This window comes from Triplophysa rosa, linkage group LG22, assembly GCF_024868665.1.
Source record: "Triplophysa rosa linkage group LG22, Trosa_1v2, whole genome shotgun sequence".
NCBI classification, from domain to species: Eukaryota; Metazoa; Chordata; class Actinopteri; order Cypriniformes; family Nemacheilidae; genus Triplophysa; species Triplophysa rosa.
Window position 1 is genome coordinate 1,850,463 of NC_079911.1, and position 21,331 is coordinate 1,871,793.

General features: G+C 40.9%; 2 protein-coding genes across 2 annotated transcripts; one reads left to right on the top strand and one right to left on the bottom strand.

The window, feature by feature from the left end:
• Nucleotides 1-759: 759 nt before the first annotated feature.
• On the top strand, nucleotides 760-17,548 carry LOC130545901 (chromodomain-helicase-DNA-binding protein 1-like). Its single transcript, XM_057320823.1, has 30 exons — nucleotides 760-1,066; nucleotides 1,143-1,368; nucleotides 1,449-1,809; nucleotides 1,885-2,009; nucleotides 2,350-2,566; nucleotides 3,049-3,138; nucleotides 6,484-6,674; nucleotides 6,771-6,959; nucleotides 7,236-7,398; nucleotides 7,659-7,811; nucleotides 7,902-7,973; nucleotides 8,450-8,599; nucleotides 8,703-8,851; nucleotides 8,956-9,052; nucleotides 9,183-9,278; nucleotides 9,370-9,546; nucleotides 9,745-9,905; nucleotides 11,005-11,046; nucleotides 11,124-11,257; nucleotides 13,095-13,233; nucleotides 13,350-13,500; nucleotides 13,692-13,814; nucleotides 14,072-14,215; nucleotides 14,321-14,593; nucleotides 14,725-14,850; nucleotides 15,003-15,181; nucleotides 15,268-15,367; nucleotides 15,447-15,498; nucleotides 15,584-15,815; nucleotides 15,914-17,548. Exons 1-29 carry the CDS (start codon nucleotides 775-777, stop codon nucleotides 15,778-15,780), a joined length of 4,569 nt encoding a protein of 1,522 aa, XP_057176806.1. The 5' UTR covers nucleotides 760-774; the 3' UTR covers nucleotides 15,781-15,815; nucleotides 15,914-17,548.
• Nucleotides 17,549-17,698: 150 nt separating this feature from the next.
• reep5 (receptor accessory protein 5) lies at nucleotides 17,699-21,180 on the bottom strand. Its single transcript, XM_057320849.1, has 5 exons — nucleotides 20,951-21,180; nucleotides 20,684-20,777; nucleotides 18,713-18,851; nucleotides 18,247-18,415; nucleotides 17,699-18,165 (listed from the first exon to the last, which is right to left on the bottom strand). The coding sequence occupies exons 1-5, from the start codon at nucleotides 21,066-21,068 to the stop codon at nucleotides 18,116-18,118; spliced, it is 570 nt and encodes a 189-aa protein (XP_057176832.1). The 5' UTR covers nucleotides 21,069-21,180; the 3' UTR covers nucleotides 17,699-18,115.
• Nucleotides 21,181-21,331: the final 151 nt, after the last annotated feature.

Sequence of the window (21,331 nt, forward strand, 5' to 3'; positions counted from 1 at the left end):
AATATTTGTGGCTTGTGTTTTGGTTCCCATGCATTTCAGACATTTTGCCTAAACACATTTATTTTGCACATTGTAACTTGAATCTAGCTTATTTCATTTTTTTGTTTATTCTAAACAAATACTGTAAATTAATGTTTGATTGTTTTTTGGTGCATCAATGTTACGCTGCACTTTGCGCTGTAACCTGGTTAACCACCTGGTGTCGACACACAGACACACACACACACAGTCGACCAAAGGCAAGACGTGACAATTCTGGTTCGACTATGTAAATTCTTAGTCGAGGACACCTAAATAAACGCATTTTATTTTATGATTTGCTAACGTCTTTGTATAGGAAAATTGCCATATATCATGCAGGAGGCAATAAACGGCGACAAGGTGACAGCTCGACAACTACAAATACAACAGCCTGTTCAAGCATCACAAACACAAAACTACAGATGTGTGAAGGAAATAACACAAGAAAAAACTAAGTAAAGACCGCATACTCTCAAATCCCCTTAACCTGGGGTTTCTAAACAAACATGAAACTTCAAGTATCCATAATCTAATTTAAACATAATATTCTGTAGCAAACTTTGAGTAAATTTCTCATCACAGTGCAATTGACGTTACAGCAGTCTGGCAGTGATTGACGTGGTACCATTGACATAACCTGCAAAATCACATGACATCTCATGTTTGTTTTGTTTGATACATTTTACTTAGCTGTTCTGAATGCACATTTGCTATTTATAATGCCTTTTAAATAAGCGTGCATTTAGTATATGTATGATCTTCGTCTGCTCTCCTCTTAGGGCAAGTGCAAGGAATGGCAAAAAGAGTAAAGCTTTAAAGCAGCAGCCCTCTCCCTCTTCCTCCGATGACGAAGACGATTATAAGAAAGCTCTCGCCGGCCCGCGGCGGCAGGCCACGGTCAACGTCAGCTACAAAGAGGACGAGGAACTGAAGACCGATTCAGATGACCTGGTGGAGGTGTGTGGAGAGGACGTCCCACCACCAGAAGAGGATGAGTTTGAGACACTAGAGAGGGTGATGGAGATGAGGATAGGGCGGAAAGGAGGTGAGGACGTTTAAAAGATGGAACAGTTTTGTCAGCATTATTTAAAGCCTGTATTGAAAACGTTTGCTTTTTACAGCGACGGGAGCAGTAACAACAGTTTACGCTGTGGAGGCAGACGGCGACCCCAACGCCACCTTTGACCCCAACAGACAGTCAGGAGACGTGCAATACTTGATCAAATGGAAGAACTGGTCCCACATTCACAACACCTGGGAGACGGAGGAAACCCTCAAACAACAGAACGTGAAGGGCATGAAGAAACTGGACAACTTCAAGAAAAAAGAGCAAGATAAGAAGAAATGGTATACGTGCTTGTGGAGAATTACATTTCCTGTAGTTCACGTGCATTGATGATGCTGATTCAGTTTTCTTATGTCTGCAGGCTGAAAACGGCTTCACCTGAAGATGTGGAATACCTCAACTGTCAGCAGGAACTGATGGACGACCTGCATTCACAATACCAACTTGTAGAGCGAATCATCGGTGAGGAAGCTCTCAGCTCTCCGGATTTTGAGGAAACGCACACAGTGTTTGTTTATTTCTGCTGTGGTCTTAAACTTGCAGGACATTCAAATCAGAAGTCGGCCGCCGGTTATCCAGATTACCTGTGTAAATGGCAGGGCCTGCCGTACTTCGAGTGCAGCTGGGAGGATGGAGCGCTCATCGGCAGAAAGTTTCAGAAGTGCATTAATGAGTACATGAGCCGAAACCAGTGTAAAACCATCCCATCCAGAGAATGCAAGGTGAGCGTGTGAGAAGTACTGCGGAGCAGGAAACGTGTTGCTGTCAGATCACTTCATTTGTGTTGTTTTCTCTAGGTTTTAAAACAGAGACCTCGGTTTGTGCCCATGAAGAAACAGCCTCACTATATCGGTGGAGAAGGTCTGGAGCTGCGGGATTATCAGCTGGACAGTCTGAACTGGATGGCCCATTCCTGGTGCAAGTATGTTTTATACATATTATTAAAATGGAGGTTTATTAGAATTCACATTCACTTGAATGAAATGTTTCTCATTATCTTTACATTTTTCGTCTGACAGCGTATGATTACAGCGTCAATGTTTTTTTAATGCGATAAATCAAATTCACCTTTATTAACCTCTTAAGGCAAAGGCTGCTGAATTATTTACATTAGAATCATGCGTGTAGAATGAGCACAATTGATAATTGTGGTTTTTGATATCACCGCTAGTGTCAGTGTATAGTGTCACCTCTAATGTTGATGAAATGATTTACCTGATGAGTTGCTGTATCATATAACTATAACTCTTTTGCTTTTCCAGAGGGAACAGTTGTATCCTAGCAGATGAAATGGGTTTGGGTAAAACCATCCAAACCATCAGTTTCCTGAATTACCTGTTTAATGAGCATCAGCTGTACGGACCCTTCCTGTTGGTGGTGCCGCTGTCCACGCTTACATCCTGGCAGAGAGAGATCCAGCTCTGGGCTCCACAGATGAACGTTGTCGTCTACCTGGGAGACATCAACAGCAGAAACATGGTATGAGTGCATAAAACACAAGAGGGTGCGTACTCAAAGGACGATTGCTTGTCAATCGGACGGGTTTATAAGCCGTTCGTTAAATTGACTAATCGAGAAGTGTAGTGAAGCTTTGCAGTTCTGTTTCACGTGTATCTGCTGTGACCACCAGCCAATGAGACGCAAGTACAGCAGAAAGATGTTATTGTTAAAATGTTTGTTGTGTTTGACGTCACATTGGGAGCAAAAGAGGGAGGTTTTTGTGAGTTCAAAGGTCTTTCAACTCACAAAACTTTCAGTTCAGTTTTTCAAGGCTAGAGACACCGTCCACCAGAATCACAACTGAAGCAGGTTCCCTTAGTCCCACTACCATCATCTGTGGGCACTGTGGGGTTTTTTTCACGTAATTGCAAGCGGAGACTTGTTATCTGCTATGCTTGTTATCTGTGAGTCTGTACATGTTTATGTTCTGCTAATTTCAAGTGTTTGTGATTCTTGTTTAGATCCGGACACATGAATGGATGCATCTGCAGACCAAACGCTTAAAGTTGAACATCCTTCTTACTACTTATGAAATTCTGCTCAAAGATAAGGTACGTCTTTTACTCTCCATTAGGGATGTAACGATATCAAAATCTCACTGTACGATAATACCTCGGTATAAAGTCCACGGTACGGTGTTTGTTGCGATATTTATTTTTTCTAACATTCTCTATGTTAGGCCCGAAAGACCTCTCTGTTCATAAAGTCATGTGACCACCATAATATTGAGACAATTTTGCTATTGTGATTACACGATATCGATAATGTTGTTACGTCCCTACTCTCCGTTCATCTCTTTAAACATGTATTGCGATTCATTTAACATCTCAACCGACTTGAATTGTCACATATTATAATCGATTTTCAACCTGCTCACGGTGAATCGTTACATCCCTAGTTATCAGTATGTGTTTCTCTTGGGAACTGAACCCATGACCATTCTCTCTTCTCATGCAGTGCTTTACCAATTCAGCTATAGGTTAACTATAGTCTTGCCATTAAATAAATGTATAAAAATAGTCCTCCATTAAATAAAGCAATAAACACTACTATATAGTTTCTAGTCTAGTGACAAACTTCAGCTATAAGATCTCCACTGTGATAGTAACACAGTAATAAAGATGAACTCCAACCCTGCTTTAGGATTACCTGAACATTTTAACAGGTGTGAGGACGGTATCAAGAGGAAGGTGACTTTTCTTGTTTTCGTGTGACTCGACTGATTGTTTTCCAACCCCTTGACTTGCATCAGTAGTCATTTAAATATCTCTAGAGAATGTAGGAAAACACACAGATCATCCACAGGCCTCACGTTGCTGCTTTTAAAGATGAGGTAACACATGCAGTTTCTGCCAATCTCATATTAATCTTGAGTACCTACTGTAGTATTGCATACTTCGCATCTTCGAAGAGTATTTAGTTTAATCAAATTTATAAAAGATAGAAACAGCTGTGCGATTATTTCCGGAAAAAGACGATCTGCTAGAGGCAGGCAGGGGGGACGGAACTACAGCACGAGCACACAACACATCATCGCATTAATCCCTTCGTGTTGTTTACATTACATGCACGTACGCACTGATTGCCAACAATACACAGACATATGACTTAGTTTGACGTACCGCATGCAGTTCATGTCCGGCATCTTTTAGCACTGGGACCGTGCCATCTTATCAGTTTCAAATGATCTGCATATCCAGAGTTATATCCACTGTTTATATAACATCCATCACTGAAATGCCGTGAACAAACACACACCTAAACTTCACAATCGCAAGAGTAATGAGCAGCAGCTGCAGGCCCACAGCGCAGCCAATCTTGAAGCAGCGCAGCCAGTCTTGATAAGCGGGTCTTCCTATTGCTTGCCGTTTGGGGCGTGGCCAGGCTTTTTCCTGTGCTTTGCCGTGGGCGTGTTTTTCCTGGAGAATTGCCCATTAAAAGGAATAGGATCCCTGTGACTTATCAAAAACTTTCCGAAACAAGTTGGAGTGCTGCGGGAGTGTATCAAGCATAGAAATACTACGTTGACTAAGTTGGCATGAAATTTGGGCTGCAACTAACGATTATTTTAATTGTCAACTAATCTAACGATTATTTTAATTGTCGACTAATCTAACGATTATTTTTTAGATTAGTCGACTAATCTAAAGATTATTGTTTTTTATTAAACTAAAAGATTTTTGGGATTATTTTATTAATCCTTTGGCAAACTTTGCAAATAAACAATAAATTCTAGTATTTTCTTACATTATAAAGCAAATCATACTTTTTACTCCACTACATCTTAAATAAATATTGTTGTTTTAACATTTTAATCCGTGTTTACATTAAAATCACTATCTTCTTTTAATTAAGTAGTTTTAATTTTAAAAGTAAAAAAAGACAGATTTTTATGTATTTAAGTACTGTATTAAAGGTAAAAAAATAAACTTAGCTCTGTATACTATGGTAGGCTATATGAGACCAGTTTTTTTATTGCACTTATGCTTTTTGTTGTCCTTTTGTTGTTCCAATTGCTTCCATTGTTTCCCTCATCTGTAGGTCGCTTTGGATAAAAGCGTCTGCTAAATGACTAAATGTAAATGTAAAAACATTTAAATATGTGTTTATGAAATACTAGAGCATGATATATGCTCTGTATTTTTTTCCTCCAAGTAATATCCGACTCTATTTTCAGTCTCATGTAATTGAGTAAAAGTAAAAATACTACTATATGTCTCTGTTTATTGTACAAAACTATCACCGTATAAAAAAGACTCTAATGCAGAGTGGCGTTAAAGCGAGCCCGCGCACTCTGAACTCAGAATGATGCGCTTAATGCATTCGCTTCGTTGTTTACAGTTATGCGCATCCCGGACGCACAATGATGCGCTTAAAGCACCTACTCCTTCTGAAGTCCCGGGGATCATTTTGCTCCCCAAAGTAAATAATAGTTAGAACACAACGAGAAGAGATGATATGTTACATGTTTAACACAGGTTTAAGGTTTAAAAAGAGTTATTTCGTATGAAGACGCAAAATATTCAGACCGCTTTCTGTGCTTCTAATAAGCTAAGCTACACTCAGCGAGTAACGTTAACTCACAGTCTCTAGCAAAATACATTTTAAACAAAACCATACACTATCATCAATGAAAATATTGATAACATGTTGGAAAGAGTAGCGTCCTGACCGTCACCGTACACACGCATGTTGACTGGAGATTGACAGACAGCACCAGCAGAGGTCAGAGTTTCTTCATTATGCTATATTGGTTTATTCCTCGCATAAAGTTATCGAATGACATAAAAAGTGCATTGGTGGTTTCATGATAGTTTGTCCTTTTTGAAGCTTAAGAGTAATTTAAGCAGGGTCACAATCTGCAAATGTTCACATACACTAACTTACACTAGTACAATAGCGTTAATGTAAATCATTTATGTAAAGCCTAGTGTTAAAATAAAGTAATTTATTATGAAAGTCTACATCTACGTGCCCCTCTCCGTCCGTTTGTGATTGCGTGTCCATGCTGTGATGATGGCATTTCGGGGGTAACTTAACGTCAGGGGGAATTCCTCCGTCCATTCACTAACTTACTGCATCCGAGGCTCTCGATAGGTGTTTGTCGGCGGGTGTATTATACTTTCTCTTGTTCTGCTGATTAACTTTCACACGCCCGGAAACAGAAACTGCTATTACAGCAGATAAACGTAAATAATACGACGCGTCGGCGCATTTCACGCACGTCGTTGCTGCCCTACATGAAATAGCATGTTACCCAATCTTTAACAATGTTTTCTTATATATAAAGAAAAAATGAAATGTAAAAAACCTAATGCAAACTTGATACACTTCAAGCCTGGTTCTCTTAAAAAACCTGTGCTGAAAATTCTCACTATGTTTTGTTTGTCCTGCAGTCATTTTTAGGGAACGTGAGCTGGGCGTTCATTGGTGTAGATGAAGCCCATAGGCTGAAGAACGACGACTCGCTTCTCTATAAGACCATGATGGAGTTCAAGTCTAACCACAGACTGCTGATCACAGGCACACCTCTGCAGAACTCCCTCAAAGAGCTCTGGTCTCTACTGCATTTCATCATGCCCGACAAGTGAGGAAACTTTCGCTTCAGCACGTAGCGTGTGACTTGATTTGAATGAAGATCTGTGTTTAGATGTGTGGCTGATCCGTGTTGGCGTGTGTGCAGGTTTCACTCGTGGGAGATGTTTGAAGAGGAACATGGGAAAGGCAGAGACTCGGGCTACACCAGCCTTCATAAAGAGCTGGAGCCTTTTCTGCTGCGTAGAGTCAAGAAGGACGTGGAGAAATCTCTGCCTGCCAAGGTGGAGCAGATCCTCAGGGTGGAGATGAGCGCCATTCAGAAACAATACTACAAGTAAGAGAACTTCATGTTGTATAGCAATAATAAAAGTGATCCCATTCCTGGCTACATGTTGGTGTAATTGTAGTCTGTGACATGGCATAACACACGTCCCAGTTACAGTAGTTACCAACTATCCAACAAGTCAGCCTTTTTACAATGAAAAACCCGGAAAAATCACAACACATTTTAACCTGCAGCTGGGAGGTTTTATGGAATTGTTTTATCTGAACTGAACTCTCTCTCGAGTGTTTGGATAATCAGAAGCTCTCTGTGCACATCTTTGTTTAGGTGGATATTGACGCGGAACTATAAAGCCCTGAGTAAAGGCACTAAGGGAAGCACATCGGGCTTTCTGAACATCATGATGGAGCTGAAGAAATGCTGTAACCACTGCTACCTCATCAAACCCCCCGAAGAAAACGAGTTCTACAACAGACAAGAGGGACTACAGGTGTGTGTGTGTGTGTGTGTGTGTGTGTGTGTGTGTGTGTGTGTGTGTGTGTGTGTGTGTGTGTTATGCCTTCACCTGAAGTGACATCATTCATCTTAGGTCTGAACAGGGCATGAGAATGCCAAGTAGGAGAAAAGATTCCTCACTTTTAGAACCAGACATGGCATATAAGCGAACGTTAGCCATTTTGAAATGGTTTTAAACCATAAAGCCGGCGACAAATTTGATTAGTAGCGAATGATCTGGGGTTCTGTCTGCAGCACCTGATTCGCAGCAGTGGGAAACTGGTGCTTTTGGATAAACTGCTGGTTCGGCTGAAGGAACGAGGTCACCGCGTGCTCATCTTCTCTCAGATGGTCCGGATGCTGGACATCCTGGCCGAGTATCTGAAGTCCAGGCAGTTCTTATTTCAGGTAAGGGCAAGACGCTGGTTCGCAGCAGGAAACCGACTCGGCTTGACCGCAGTGTTTGTGTATCAGATGTGAAAATGTTTGTGTTTTCAGAGACTGGACGGTTCTATAAAGGGTGAGATGAGGAAGCAGGCGCTGGATCATTTTAACGCCGAAGGTTCAGAGGTGCGTGTGCTTCAAATGTATTTATACTGCACAAGCGTGTTGTGCTTTCTATTGCGTCAATATTAAAGGGTTAGTTCGCCCAAAAATGAAAATTCTGTCATCATTTACTCACCCTCGGGTTGTTTCAAACCTGTATAAAGGTCTTTGTTCTGCTAAACACAAAGGAAGATATTTGGAAGAATGTCAGTAACCAAATAGATCTCATCCTTCATTTACTGCCACAGTAGGGAAAATAAATACTCTATGGGGTCAATGGGGGTTGAGATCTGACATTCTTCCAAATATCTTCCTTTGTGTTTAGCCGAACAAAGACCTTTATACAGGTTTGAAACAACCCGAGGGTGAGTAAATGATGACAGAATTTTCATTTTTGGGTGAACTATCCCTTTTACTGCAATAGGGGAAAAAAATTAGATCCACAAACAAGTTAACAAATTGGTATATTACTAAAATGAGATTTCTGTTTGATTTTGCAGGACTTCTGCTTCCTGTTGTCCACACGAGCGGGCGGTCTGGGCATTAATCTGGCTTCTGCGGATACAGTGGTCATTTTCGACTCGGACTGGAACCCTCAGAATGACCTACAGGCCCAGGCCAGAGCTCACAGGATCGGACAGAAGAAACAGGTCTGCTTAATACACAAGCACATGAGCACCGTTTCACACTGCAGACGCTCGGATGCCATGAGTGCATACATCACTCACTTGTTTTGACTGTGTTTACTTTAAGGTGAATATATACCGTCTGGTGACAAAGGGCTCAGTTGAGGAGGAGATTATTGAGAGAGCCAAGAAGAAAATGGTATTAGATCATCTGGTGATTCAGAGGATGGACACTACAGGGAAGACAGTTCTTGACACGGGTGCCGCTCCTTCCAGGTACAACACGCGATATAACCCGACAAACTGTAATCTTTCACAATGAAAATGTTATTCTGATAAACGCTGCACAATCTTACTGTGATTGTCTGAATCCACTTCAGTTCCACTCCGTTCAACAAGGAGGAGCTGTCTGCTATCCTGAAGTTTGGTGCAGAAGAGCTCTTTAAAGAGCAGGAGGGAGAAGAGCAGGAACCTCAGGTCTGTCCTGTTAACAGCTCAGACGTTCACAACACAACATCAGTTTTGCCTCTGGGCTTTACTAAGAAGTTCAAATTCTCGAAAGGGTGTTGTTTTTTTACATCCTCGGTGGTGTTTGTGTCATTGACAGGAGATGGATATCGATGAGATCCTGAAGAGAGCAGAGACCAGAGAGAATGATCCTGGACCATCAACTGTAGGAGAAGAACTCCTTTCACAGTTTAAGGTAGTTTTACACTTCAGCACTCGCTTGCGTGTCCTGTTTCCGTTTCCTCACAAGAAGCAGTTATTTATGATAAACACACCTTTACGTGCAGGTGGCCAACTTCTCCATGATGGACGATGAGGAAATCGACATGGACACTGATAGAAACAATAAGAACTGGGATACAATTATCCCCGAGGAGCAGCGGAGGAGAATGGAGGAGGAGGAGCGACAGAAGGAGCTGGCAGAGATCTATTTACTGCCCCGCATGAGGAAATGTGCTAAACAGGCTAGTCATACCTTACAATGTTTGCTAGAGCAGGTCTTGCGTTTGAAGAATAGACATGTGTGAGACTCCACGAAAGAAGAATTACGTCACATTCTAGACATTTGATTTACATCATTCAGCTGTGAGAGAGACACACGCATACAGATCATCACAGGCTTGAAATACTCAAAACAATGTGCTGGGTTTTATTTTGTACAGATCAGCTTTAATGGAAATGAGGGCAGACGCAGCCGGAACAGGCGATACTCGATTTCAGACAGTGACTCTACCTCAGAAAGAAAGCGGCCCAAGAAACGAGGAAGACCTCGAACCATTCCACGAGAGAACATTAAAGGCTTTACTGATGCCGAGATACGCAGGTAAAGCACGGTTTCCAAACATGTGCGTCACAGTAAGAGTAACAATAGTAATGTGTCCAGGGTTTTTCCTGGCTCAAAATGAGGCGGAGGTGGTGCCATCCTGATCTTGTACACACACACGTAGGCCTACCGTACCTTTAAGTGGATTAACCAAAGTGACTTTGAGTTTGACATATTAAAATTTATTAATTTTAATAAAATTAGATAAAAATGACAATTATTAAGTAATATAAAACATTACTTTTATTCAACCAAACAGAAATGTTTTTTAATCAAATAAAGCTTTATCATTTTCAACTAACTTTTCAGCCCACAATAGCCAACTGAATTTTAAGCAGTCTTTCTAAATGAGCAAAGCTCATTCACATCTTGTATTCTCTGTGGTTCATCTCAAATGAATCAAGGATCTCTTATATTCGCAAATGACTGAAAACTTCAATAGTTTAAATCAATCGGTTCAAATCAGACAGACGAGTCGTTCTGAACACAATGTGCGTTCATACTGGTGAACTCGCTGTGTACAGTATACGCCGATTCAACGATCCAACTGCACAGCTAAAGACATTACAATGATGTACGTCATGTTAATTTAATAAATTTCAAGAAATTAAACGTAGTTGGATGCAAAACAAACAGCCGTGAAACACAGGCTGGCTCTTGTTCTGCAATTCTTTTTAGTGCCTCAGTGTGCTGATAACGAAACAGCGCCTCCACTGTGGCGTAATGTCACAACTGCAGTTACAAATGACAGTCTGTTAAATGCACGCAGCATTTCTTGTGAAGACTCACAACATAATTTTGGCGAGAGCCTGAGGTGGCACGACATTAGATGGAGGCGGCCGCCTCCAATTTCTCTATTCAGGAAAAACCCTGGTGTCACAATGTTGTTGATTTTGCTGTAAATTCAGAAAACAAACTGTGATTGATAGCAATTATTAGATCCAATAAACTTTTTATCATAGCAAAAACACCTTCACATTATGTATTAAAATACACAAGATGTAGTTTTGTGTTAATCTTAAATGCACACGTGAAGACACTATATGCTATCATACTGCCCAGCCCTGTGTCAGTAATACCACCTTTTTTGTTTACACAGGTTTATCAAAAGCTACAAGAAGTTTGGTGGTCCTTTAGAAAGGTAAATAGCTATCATACTTTTATTTGGAAGCATTTCTGCCATGGCCTGTCTCTGACTTCACTCTCTGTATTTTACAGACTGGATGCTATCGCTCGTGATGCTGAGCTGGTGGATAAATCCGAGCATGATCTTCGGCGGCTGGCTGAGACTGTTCACAACGGCTGTGTGAGGACGCTGAAGGAGAATCCCTGTGGACCTGAGAGAACCTCGGGTAAGAGCAAACTACAACTAGATGTACTCGCCCATGCCTGAAGTCTGTTTATGGAAACTGTGTGGGTGATTCTCACGAAACCACTGAATCATCACGGCAGTAAAGATTTGAATTATAAAACATACATTTCGGTAACACAAAAAATGATCATAATAAAGATAATTGTGTTCTCTACCTTGGATAAAACATCATTTTGACACAGAAATGAATTATTTATTTTATTGCTTTCTCTGCTGAAATTCTCATAACCGTAACATGTGCTGATTTGTGCATTATATGTTTTAATTTAAACAGAGTCAAATTAAAATATTGTGAAAAAAACAATTGGATGTTCTACTAGACTTTCTCAAATGCCAAAAAAACGATTGACAGAATATTCATGTATAATAAAAATGAAGAAATAGTGGAAGAAAGAAGTGTCCAGGACTGATATTCTCATCCTCTGTAATGTTTTTTAAAGACACAAACAAATATATTTACATTAAGTTTGATTTTATGTGAAGAAACACCTCTACTATACCTTTTAAGTGGCTAACAACTTAACACTTTATTTTACGTAATTACTTAATATATTACTTCACTTTTTTACTTTATATTTTTCTAGTTAAATACATCATATTCTCGTCACGCTGTGTACACGACTTTTTCCCTTCTCATTACCGATACTGGTTGTTTTCCACATTTAAAGAAATTTTACATGTATAGTATTCTAATTCATTGTATTTTAATAATGTCTTTTATGTATGATTAATAAAACTTGCCTAGCATGTTTTGCTAAAAACAAGCAAAGCCATGATGCCTATGAGATTGACAGTTTTAAATGGTTACGGTAATGAGAATGTTTAAAGCTGCCATAACACACGCAGTTTCTGCCAATCTCATATTAATCTTGAGAACCTATAGAGTAGTATTGCATACATTGTATCTTCGAAGAGTATTTGGTTTGATCACATTTATAAAATATAGATACAGCTGTACGATTATTTCTGGAAAAATACGACCTCCTGGGGGTGTTCGGGGGAGGAACTAAATCACGTGCACACAATAGCCTACATCATCGCAATATCCCTGCATAACTATTGATTCACTATAAGTTTGTGTTGTTTACATTATGCACGTATGCTCCGATTTCCAACAAAACACAGATATATGACTTAGTTTGACTTACCGCGTGCAGTTCATGTCCGGCATCTTTTAGTGCTGGGACCGCTTCTTCTTATCAGTTTCAAACCATCTCCAAATCCAGCGTTATATCCACCGTTTATATAACATCCATCACTGAAATGCCGTGAATGAACAAACACACCTAAACTTCCCTATAGCAAGAGTAACTAGCTGCAGGCCCACAGTGCAGCCAATCTTAACGCAGCGCAGCCAATCTTGATGGTAAGCGGGTCTCTCTCGTCGGTTGGCTCGTGGGCGGGCTCTTTCTTTCGCCTTGCCGTGCTTTTCCTCAATAAAAGCAATAGAATACCTGTTACGAAACAGGGATCCAGACTTATAAAAAACTTTCTGAAGCAAGTTGGAGTGCTAAGGGAGTGTATCAAGCATAGAAAAACTGCGTCATACGTCCAACTCGTTTTTTTACAAGTTGACCATGTTAAGCATGAGAAGCCAGCACGTTTAACATTGTAAAGAAGTCAGAATGCACAAAACATCGTTGCATGCCCCCTTTAAGACCTCTTTCTTTAAACATGTCATATCTTGTTTTTAAATGAATATAAAGGGAATTTGTTGATTAAGAAAGTGTTTTTAAGAAAATCATGTTTGACATCTTAAAACCACGATTTCGTGAGAATCACCCGTGTCCTGATTTATTTCTCGCTGGTGTCATCAGGAGGCAGGAGAGGGAAGGTGAAAGGACCCACCTTCAGGATCTCAGGGGTTCAGGTCAATGCCAAACTGGTGATCTCTCACGAGGAGGAGCTGGCACCTCTACACAAGGCCATACCTGCTGACCCTGAAGAGAGAAAGAGGTAACCACACACGGACAAGAGCAGAACTAAGCCTCAAGACAAAACAAAATTCTTTGGTGGGAAATCCAAAATGTAGTTTGGATAAGCGGTTTAATCAGTTTTCATGATGTCTTCAGGTATATAATCCCGTGTCATGCAAAGGCAGCTCATTTTGACATCGAGTGGGTAAAAGAGGACGACTCCAGTCTGCTCATCGGCATCTATGAGTACGGTTATGGCAGCTGGGAAATGATCAAGATGGACCCGGATCTCAACCTCACCCACAAGGTTCACAATGACATTTGTCAAGTTATTCTGTTACAGTTGATTTATTGATTATGTTAAAGCTCATGGCTTTTTCTGCCAGCCTAGTCATGTATGTGACCTGGCCCTGAGGAATCACCTTACAGTTTTTGTTTATATTTGCCTTCCTTAGTGTCAATTGTTGCATTAAAAGATGAACTTTTTCTTCGTTGTAGCTCCTTCCAGATGATCCTGATAAGAAACCCCAGGCCAAACAGCTACAGACACGAGCTGACTACCTCATCAAGTTATTAAGCAAAGACCTGGCCAAGAAAGAAGCCCAGAAACAGTCTGGCACGGTGAGTCACGCTGGTTACGCACAGCCAAAAATACCCAATGAACATCCACACAAGCAGTCCAGTTCATTATAATAATATAAAGATTTTGATTAAAACATTTGGAGTCTTTTTAATATTTGTAACATAACAAGAACATGTTTTACATTTTACAACATTTTGTGGTGTTTACGGTTCTAAAGCAAAAGAACCACATGTACAGTCATGAATGGATAAATAGTCAAGCCACAGGCGCTGATGCTGTCACTTCTGTTCCGTAGGCAAACTCGCGGAAGAGGAAGCCACGGGGGAAGAAAAATAAAGCCGTGAAACCGAAGGTCGATGAGGTGATGAACAGTCTGTCCTCAGCTCCTCCGTCAGATAAGAGCTCTGAAGATGAGGATGACAAAGACGAAGAGGAAAAGGTTTGTATTGCTCGCTGCACGGTGGTCTACTGACCGAGGAAGACTGCGAGGGCTTCAGACGGTGTTTGGGGCAGGTCCTTCAAGTGTTTATCTGTGTTCTCACAGGAACCCGCTGTGGTGAAAGCGCCTAACAGGAGAGGAGGCGTCACAGAGCGAACGGTTAAGGACGAGGAGGAGGAGGAGGAAGAGGAAGAAGAAGAAGAAGAAGAGTCGTCTGAGGAAGAGGAGCCCGAGATTAAAGAGCAGGAGGAGGAGATAAAGAAGGTGGTGAAAAAAGAGAAGAAAGAGGAGGGCCGGGACAGCAAAGAACGAGAACCAAAAGAGAAGGAAATCAAGCCAGATCCCGTTCACAAAGAGGAAGAGTCTCCCACAGAGAAGGTACAGTCGATAACACATCTGAATATATGACGAGAGCGACTGGTTTTAGAGAAGGCAGTTGGTCGCTGTTGTCTTTGTGCTGGGTATTAGCTACGGTATTTGCATAAACAGCCGATGATTTGTGTTCTCAGGCTGTCGATGTGAAAGCAGAAGTGCGGGAGAAGGCGGCAGACACACCTGTGCCCGTCTCTGCAGGAGGAGAGAATATTCCAGCATCTGAGGAGTCTGAAGAACTGGACCAGAAGACCTTCAGCGTGGTGAGTTAGATGGGCTGTTGCCTTCTAATGTGACATTAGAAGATTGATATATAATATCTTATTTTAAAGTCCATTTTTGTTTAGTAGAGCTGTATATAACTCTATTATGGTTGAGAGGATATTTTAAGGACATGAAGTGCTGTATGTTTCAGTGTAAGGAACGCATGAGGCCGGTGAAGGCAGCACTGAAGCAGTTGGATCGTCCAGAGAAGGGCCTGTCTGAGCGAGAGCAGCTGGAACATACACGCCAGTGCCTGATCAAAATCGGAGATCACATCACCGAGTGTCTCCGAGAATACACCAACCCTGAACAGATCAAACAGTGGAGGAAGTAAGAGCACTTCATTCTTTTTCATTATATCAATGAAGCTTGATGCTGACTGACGATTGGTTGTTAACACTTTTGTTTTCTTCCAGAAATCTTTGGATATTTGTTTCCAAATTTACAGAATTCGATGCAAGAAAACTGCATAAACTCTATAAGCACGCCATCAAGAAGAGACAAGAAAATGCTCAGGTACCACCGCATCAACATCAAGGTTTCTGAGATTTGTGCTGTTTAACTGCCGTTATAACTGAAGTTTGTCTCATTTCAGACATTGGAACAGAACACTAGCACTGTAAATACACAAAGCGCTAAACATTCAGGTTTGTCTTCAGACGTGTATCTAATATGGCTTAAATGTCTTGTTTGCGTACACGTGTATAACGCTGAACGCTGTCGTGTTGTCAGATACGGAGCGGATAAAGGAGTCGCAGCAGGACGACAGCAGCAGAGACAGCAGCAGCTCTGACAGACATCACTCATCTCGCTACCACGAACACGGCAAAGATCGTCACCCATCCGACTCGTACAGGAAGAGTGCAGACTCCCGGAAGAGACCGTACCCCTCCTTCAGCAACGGCAAAGACCACCGAGAGCGAGACTGAGACCACTACAGAGAGAGAGATCGACAGGACAGCAGGTCAGTGAACGCACTTTCTTATCTGACTTGACGAAAAGTGGCTCTTGTGCCGGCTAGTGTATGAATTGAAGAAATTTGATGATGGTGACATTTCGCAGATATTACAGCGACGGCAAGCACAGGAAGGTAGACGATCATTTCTCCAGCAGAGACCACCGGTCGGACGGCAGTTCAAAGGAATCGAGGGCTCACTCGGAACACCGTTCTCACTCCGAGCACCGCTCCGGCTCGGACTACACTCACCACAAATCGTCACGGGAGTACCGCTACCATTCGGACTGGCAGATAGACCACCGGGTTTCGGGCAGCGGCCAGCGCTCTCCACGGGAGCAGCGCTCGCCGTATGACTCTCGCTCGCCCTTTGAGTACTCATCCGATCACAGAAGCACACCGGAACGGGTCTGGAGCAGCCGCAAGACATAACACTCTCTTCTACTTCATCTCCTCCAATCAGCCATAGACACAAACACACACAGGAAATGCCTTAGGGGACTGTCGGGGTTCAGGGAGCACAGCTCTGGCCTCACCTGGGAGGAAACATAAATCCGCTTATTTTTGTATTTAAGAATCTGCTGCATCCTTCGCAGCTGCCGCAGAGTAATTTTTTTAAATCGTTATTTTTATAAATTGACTTTCCTGTTTTTCTTTGTTTGTTTGTTTTTTAACTTGAGAAGAGACAAATCCATGTTTCACCGGCACTGATCCAGACACGTAACGCGGCTCATGAAAGGATGCTAAATACGCTAGTCTTTATCATGCTAGAGGGTGTTCCGAAGGACTGGGGTTTACCTTCCAAAGTACCTCGTTTACAGTGTTTAGTGACCACCTTGCCAATTTTGATCATTCATGTTTGAATTATTATTTAAAAATCTGTTTTGGCTGTAAAATAATCTGGGCTTTTTCGTGTACGTCCGATCATGTCGCTTTCTCACGTTGTACTACTGTAAATTATTGTAAAGTAAATCAAATGTGGGCTTTTCTCAGGCTGGTGTAGTTACCCGACCCTCAACTTTCTCCCCATCAACTCAGGCTATTTTCTCGATCGTGTTGATTTTTAGACATTGTGAGAAAAATCCAACTAGGTCTGAATATATTCCATGTGTGTATTCTGTATGATCGTTTTTCTTTGGATTCTCTTTTTTTTTTTGTCGTTTACTCCTAATTTGTGCGGTAGGCCTCATCGAATTCCTGCACCCTGATGAGACAACGAGATGAAAAGGACATGAGAGGGTTAATAGTATCCAGAGACACGTGTGAGGTCTCACTGGAACATGCTCATCATCATCTTTCCTCTTGTTTTCTAGAACTGTTGGCAATAATGTAATATTTTCTATGCAGCCCAAATGTATTTGTGGTGACCGGCCCGAGTCAGAATGCTGTTACAGGAAACACTGATGTATATAGAACTCTATATTTCAAATCCAAATTTACACTGAAAATGCATGGATTTTTAGAGTAATTGTTTTATATAATTGTTTATGAAGTCATTAAACTCAAATCACTGTTTTCACCTGCAATCCGACTTAGTTTAAAATAGTGTTGGGAACACATTTGATTTGCTTGATTTGGTTTATTTTTGATGATCCAGATGATAAAAGTCTAGAACCTTCAGTGGATTTTATTCTGTCCGGTTTTTTTAGTACAATCTTGTGTCAGGTCAAAATGCTGAGCGATGCCACACGATCACAGATGAATTGGAGATTTGGTCGTTGCATGTCACCGGTTATGCATTCTTTGAATGGTCTTTAGGCAAACCGTCTGAGACAGAAGTACAGAGAGATTTTTTTTATAATCCCAGCAACTGAAGATCTGCTTTGACAGCCTGAGGGTTGTAATGAGAATTGACTTTCACACCCATGTTTTTCTTTTAATAGTTGTTTAATAGTTCAATTGAAATGTCTGATTCATATGCTTACAGTTCCACTCGTGGTCGTCAGATGAGACATTTTTACAAACATTAAATCTTCCATATAAATACATCGGAGAATCAAAAGATTCAATCTATTTGCATAACACGTTACTATCATCCAGCAGTAAGGCATTGAAAAGATAAGAGCATTGCATTCGAGCGTCGCTGGATATATGTTATGTATGATAGACGGTATACCTGTTGAAACATAATTAGCATAACTTGGTATCTTCAGCTCTGAAACGTTATCTGATGTAATATATGGATGCGTTTAGATCGAAGGCAGACAATAGAAGTTAAACTCATCAGCTGTTTACTAAAAGAAAGACAACATCTGTTTAGAAAAGTAAAATCCTGTCAGGATCTGAAGCAGTTGAAACGGCAGTGACCTTTAGGTGCTCTTCTTCTCCTCAAAAATCAGGTTGGCAGACGCTTTCTTGGCTGTAAGGCAAAAAGGAAAGGTCAGCGTTGGCTAAAATTGCCCAAACTCAACAAAAGGCTTGACAAAAGAATGGCGTTTACCTTCGTCTTTGAATTTGTCTGCAGCCTCTGATGCTTTATCTTTGAGGTCTTTCATCACATTGTCAATCTTGGCTTCATTTTTCAGGAAGAAGGGGCGAATGATTTTTGTGTAGAGCAGAATTGAGCCGTTAGACGGAGTGGGGGCCATGCACCAAACCAAGAATGCACACTAAACAGAAAATGACACATTACAGCACTACATGACTGACAGTTTTCTCACCTCAGGCCTAAAAAAAAGAAGAATATAAACTCAAAGGCTTCTAGCTGGGCATGCTTTTTGAGGCTCGGTTGTCTTTCAGATCTTGTGTATTCAAGGTCATCTTCAATCATGCAACAAAACGCCGTAATCCACTGTCGTTTATAACGAAGACATGCACATCTGAAATTGAAAACACTACCATCTATTGCAGTTGAATTCATACAGAAAACATACGGTAGCTAACATGGTCAAAGTACTGTACGTTACCTTTCCCAAAAAGTAAAACGGAAACCAGGAGAGGAAGATGTCTGCGAAGAACTCTGCCACACTGAACACCCCATAAACCACCCAGTATGTCAGCCACTTGGTGTCGTCGTCTTTGGTGGCGCTCTCGATGGCTTTGATTCTGACAAAGAAATAAGAGACCACAATCTTTATAAGTGTATTTTTCATCATCCCAATGATCACTGAAGTTCTGATGCTTTTTTTGGAATGAAACTAAACGGCAGTTAATAAAGGAACGCTAGTTTTGTTAGAAGCACAGTTAGGTTTTGTATGATGGCAGTATGTGGAGAGCAGCGGATCTCTGCGGTCACACACGCTGACACACGAGTCATGAGGTCTTCTGTGGTTTGGCAAACCCAACCCTGATTACCACTTCATAATCGCTTGATGAAATCTAAAATGCTTTTAAATGTCATATACTCACTATAATTCAATGTCATATGTCTTTCACAAGTGTATGAAAAATACACATCCTTACAACATTTTGGCCAAACATTTGCTAAATTTGCTTTCATGATGTTCATAAAAGATGGACTGTGCAGGTTTTTTAAGTAAAAAAGTAGTATACTATGTATGGATTTATCAAATATGAATCCCTCTAAATCTTTCTTCATGATTAAGCGTGTGGTGGTGTGTGTCTGTATTTTTTGATGGTTTCAGTTAGGTAAGCAGTGTTAAGTGGATGTGTGGGCCCTCAGACAATAACCACGCACACACACACACACGGTGCTTCAGACATAAAGCAGGTTTTAAAATAGCTGAGGTAGCACTAAAAAAACACACAAATCTACTGAGGCAAAACATCATACAAAACAAGAAATATTTTTCTTAAATGTGTACATGTATGTATGCGTTTATAAATACTAAATGAATATGCACACAGTACACAAACAAACTTTTATTCTAGATGCGATTAATCGTTGAACAGTCCCACTGTGATATTTGACATGCACGCTAGCTAAACATTCTGTTACTTGACTTGTGTATATAAATCATGCTTTTCAGAATTTCTTGTTTTTACTTTTGTCACTACCGCGCAAAAGAGTGTAAAGTGCTGCAGTACTGATCTGAATACTCTGAGAGCAGGGGCCAAAATATAAATGTTGTGTTTACAGTAATGAATAATCTTGCATAATCCTTAAAGTTTCACTCTATAATTACATAAACCCAGTAACTTCATATACTTCTATGATCACAAGTGCATCTGGTCGACCCTGTGCGTGTATGTCTGCAGCTAGAGAACTCAAGTGACAACTTATGAACCTTTAAATGTCCGTTCCTTATAACGCAAAACATCCAAGTGTCAGTACACCTCAATCTTATACTTGTCTAATGTACATTTCATTATGACTCATGTAAACAGTTCCACCCACAGTGAACAAGCATTATTTGCATATGATAAAGTGTGGATGTTATACTGGGAGGCACCTGCTTCTGCCATCACAGCCTTCACTCAAGAGTTACACCACCAGTTACTCAACTTCATATGGGCATAGAATTAGCAAATCGTTTTTCAAAGTTCGTTACTTCGGCTGATTTAACTTTTTTTTTTTTAAGTCTCATTTCTTTCATTTTCACATCACTAAATCCTATTGGATGGAAAAAGTGGTCTTGAGGTATCAGAAGGCCGAAATCCTCATTGAAGAAATGACATTGACAATATTTAGACATTAAATGTCACAATGAATATGCTGAAAAAACATGACTGCGTAAATGAAGTACTGGGACAAAGTACCATTTCATTAAAGAACACTGTCCCGGGACAAGGGGATCAAATAGGGTTTGATCAAATATGGTATGGCCTCTTGACAGGCTCCCTAGAACTGTAAAATTTAGCCAGACCCTGCAAACCCTAAACCATAATGACGTCACTCTGCCAGTAACCGCCGCAATGGCGACCCTCTGACGTAAAGTAGCTCGTGAGCAGAAAGATGGATTAAAATGCAAACTCACGATATGTATGCGGGATAGGCGAACCCAATGAGATTACAGAGAAGAGAAGCGCCGTATCCGATCACCAGATAGATAGCGATCAACGCGGTAGCAGCTGCCAAACAAGGGAAAAAAACAACATCGTCATCAGTGATGTTGATGTTGTAATCCACTCGTGTAAAGAAAGACTTTATTGTTTTATAACCCAACATAAAACGACTGAAAATGTTGTTATTTACGGTGTGTTATAAGAGGCACACATGTGTTTCCTGCAGAAACGTTACTCACCACACGCGATGTACGACCTATTCACTCCTGTCCGCGCCTCTATCTTTGCCAGCACGTCCGTCATGACATTTTTCTCGTGAAGAAACTTGTCGAATCGTTCTTTAAGTGCCTGCGCCATGATTCGTCTTAAGTGATTGTTGTTTTATTCAAATACAAAATATTATTCGCGAAGTGCAGCTATAGCCTCGCGCTGCTCCACCAGCTCGGTCTGAATGTGAATGACACGACACGCAGAAAAGTGACGTCACGGCAACACTTCCTCCGACCACACCCTATTGCCTCTAAGCGATGTTAAAATGATATGCAAGATCATTTTTATTACAGATTTATAATTTGTGTGACTAGTCAATGTTTAACGAGTATGCTAATGCAAAAAGGTAT